Source organism: Ovis canadensis, chromosome 21 (genome assembly GCF_042477335.2).
Source record: "Ovis canadensis isolate MfBH-ARS-UI-01 breed Bighorn chromosome 21, ARS-UI_OviCan_v2, whole genome shotgun sequence".
NCBI lineage: Eukaryota > Metazoa > Chordata > Mammalia > Artiodactyla > Bovidae > Ovis > Ovis canadensis.
This window is the reverse complement of record NC_091265.1, coordinates 43,105,304-43,108,070: the sequence shown is the minus strand read 5'-3', so window position 1 is coordinate 43,108,070 and position 2,767 is coordinate 43,105,304. Positions and strand designations below refer to the sequence as shown.

The 2,767-nt window shown below is 41.5% G+C and overlaps 1 protein-coding gene across 1 annotated transcript; it reads right to left on the bottom strand.

The window, feature by feature from the left end:
• Nucleotides 1-259: 259 nt before the first annotated feature.
• LOC138426755 (olfactory receptor 10D1B-like) lies at nucleotides 260-1,192 on the bottom strand. The gene has a single exon (XM_069565522.1). The coding sequence runs from the start codon at nucleotides 1,190-1,192 to the stop codon at nucleotides 260-262; it is 933 nt and encodes a 310-aa protein (XP_069421623.1).
• Nucleotides 1,193-2,767: the final 1,575 nt, after the last annotated feature.

Here is a 2,767-nt window from a genome sequence, read left to right as displayed (position 1 = left end):
GCTAGGGTAAGGGAGAAGCGAACAAGGCAGGATTAGGAGTAGAGAAAGATATAGAGGGAGGGACAGAAGGTCTAGGCATTTTTATTGCCAACTGGGAGTAGTAGAATATTCTATTATCCCTCCTGAGTAGGATAATGTATTAGTGACCTGAAACAATTCACTTCATATCTTCTAATCTTAGCTTCTTCATCTGTAGTAAAAAGGAACGGAGATAATATCTGTGCAAAGTCCTCTCATAAACAACATGGTATGACCTCTTTCACTTCTCATGAATGAGGGCCATCTCCTCTAACACCTTCCTCAGAGAATATTTCACTTCCTTATTTCTCAAGCTGTAGATCAAGGGGTTAAGCATGGGGGTGACAAGGTTATTCAGGACCTGAACAGTTGCATTAAGCCAGGGGTTTGGGGTGGGCTGCAGGTAGATGAGAACCACTGGCATAAAGGAGAGGAGGATGGCAGTGAGGTGGGCGCTGCAGGTGGAGAAGGCACGCCGTTGGCCTTCGGTCGATCGAATTTGAAGAATGGAGTAAACGATGCAGCTGTAGGAGGTGAGGATGAGAAGGAAGCAGCTGAGGGGCATGAGACCCACACTGATTAATCCCACCATCTCTAGGGCCGAGGTGTCTGCACAAGCCAGCTTTAGCATCACTGGGATATCGCAGAAGTAATAGTCCACCTCACTGGGGCCACAGTAGGGCAACTGGAAGGTGAGTGTAGTTAGAAAGGTGGCCTGAATACAGCCAAAAAACGAGGTGCCCATGGCCAGGATGGCACACGCTCTGTGGCTCATGATGATTGTGTAGCGCAGAGGGTAACATATGGCAACAAAGCGGTCATAGGCCATTACCGTGTACAGGAAACACTCGGTACAACCCAGGAAGTGGTAGAAAAAGAGCTGGGACACGCAGCCTGAGTAGGAGATGGCTCTGCTGTTCCCTGCAAGGTAGAAGAGCATCTTGGGGGAACTCACAGAGGGAAAAAACATGTCACACACAGACAGTTTACACAGGAAGAAGTACATGGGAGTGTGCAGCCGAGTGGAGGAGACAATTGCCAGTAGGATGAGCAGGTTCCCCATTAGGGTGAAGATGTAGAAGGACAGAAACAGGACAAAGAGCATGGTCTCCAGGTCCTCTGTGTGCGGGATGCCCAGCAGAATAAACTCAGTCACCGCCGAGGCGCTCCTCATCTGTGTTAGAATGCTGGGCTTCAAAATAGAATACAGGCCTCCAAGTGTAAGCACTGATGTCAAACCAAGATGCTATTTAATAAAAGATAAGCAATTATTTAATTATCACCTTATGTGTCCTTCTAGCAAACGTAATTTATAAAACAACATTAATAAACTAAGTACTTTTAAAGGAACACTGTTGCTGCTGCTGCTAAGTCACTTCAGTCGTGTCCAACTCTGTGTGACCCCATAGACGACAGCCCACCAGGCTCCCCCGTCCCTGGGATTCTCCAGGCAAGAACACTGAAGTGGGTTGCCATTTCCTTCTCCAGTGCATGAAAGCGAAAAGTGAAAGGGAAGTCACTCAGTCGTGTCCAACTGTTAGCAACCCCATGGACTTCAGCCCACCAGATCCCTCCATCCATGGGATTTGCCAGGCAAGAGTACTGGAGTGGGGTGCCATTGCCTTCTCCAATATAGATATATAAAGTGACATTATTGAAATTATTCCATTTAAGTGAAATCATTCCATATGAAAATGCTTACAAAAGTAAAAAAAAAAAGTAAAAAAAGAAAAAGAAAAAGAAATAACAGCTTTTGATTATTTGCAAGTGTTATGCTAATTTCTATTATTTTTAAATTTAAGTTTCAGAAACAACTCTATTAAGTGAAAGAAACCATAAAAACACAGGAGTTTTTAATAACCTGATCATGGAGCTAGAAAATAACTGATCTGAGATTAAAATTCCTGTTTGATTGCAGAGTCAAACTTCTAACTTTTTACTGTGAAAGCTCCCAGCAATTTTTACTTAAAGAAGCTGAGACCTGATATTCATCTTCAAATAACTGAAGATCTGCTATGTAGATGTGCTGTGTGTTCATCCATAGCAAATGATGTGTACAAAAGTGGAACTAGTAGAAAGTTAGATTTTATTTCAGTATAGGAAAAAAATAATGGCTAAGTTACCTTGTTAAGTGTTGTGTTCTCATCATGATAAGGGTTTGATTATTTGTAGGATGATATTCTTTCAGATATGAAGAACTTGCATTCCCAATTTAAATGCAGTTTTTTCCTACCTGCACCTTTAATATCCTCTGAAATTCTTTGCCTTTATTATTTTGTTCATTTTCTCAAATATATCTGAAGAGGCAAAAATTTAACAAGTGATTCTCCTAGTGAGCTGATGGCTTTGATTTAAATATGATAAATCTATCTGACTCTATAACAATAACAATTATGAATATAATTATTATAAAAGTTACAGTAACAGCTTGATACCATTCTTAATGTATCTTAATAAAAGATAGACACGTGCCATGGGGAAGGCCAGAATGCCACTGAGTAAGGGTCCTTTAAAATGACAGAAACTCTTTGGGATGCTTTTGTGTTTGGTGTGTAGTTTTTTATTTTTCTTTAAAGCAAGTAGGAGCCTGCTGTAGAGCACAGGGAGTTCAGGTTGGTGCTCTGTGATAACCTACAGGTGAGGGATGGGAAGGTAGGAGGGAGGCTCAAGAGGGAGGGAATATGTGTATGTATCTGATTCATGCCATTATAGAGCAGAAAATAACACAACATGCTTGTAAAATAATTAT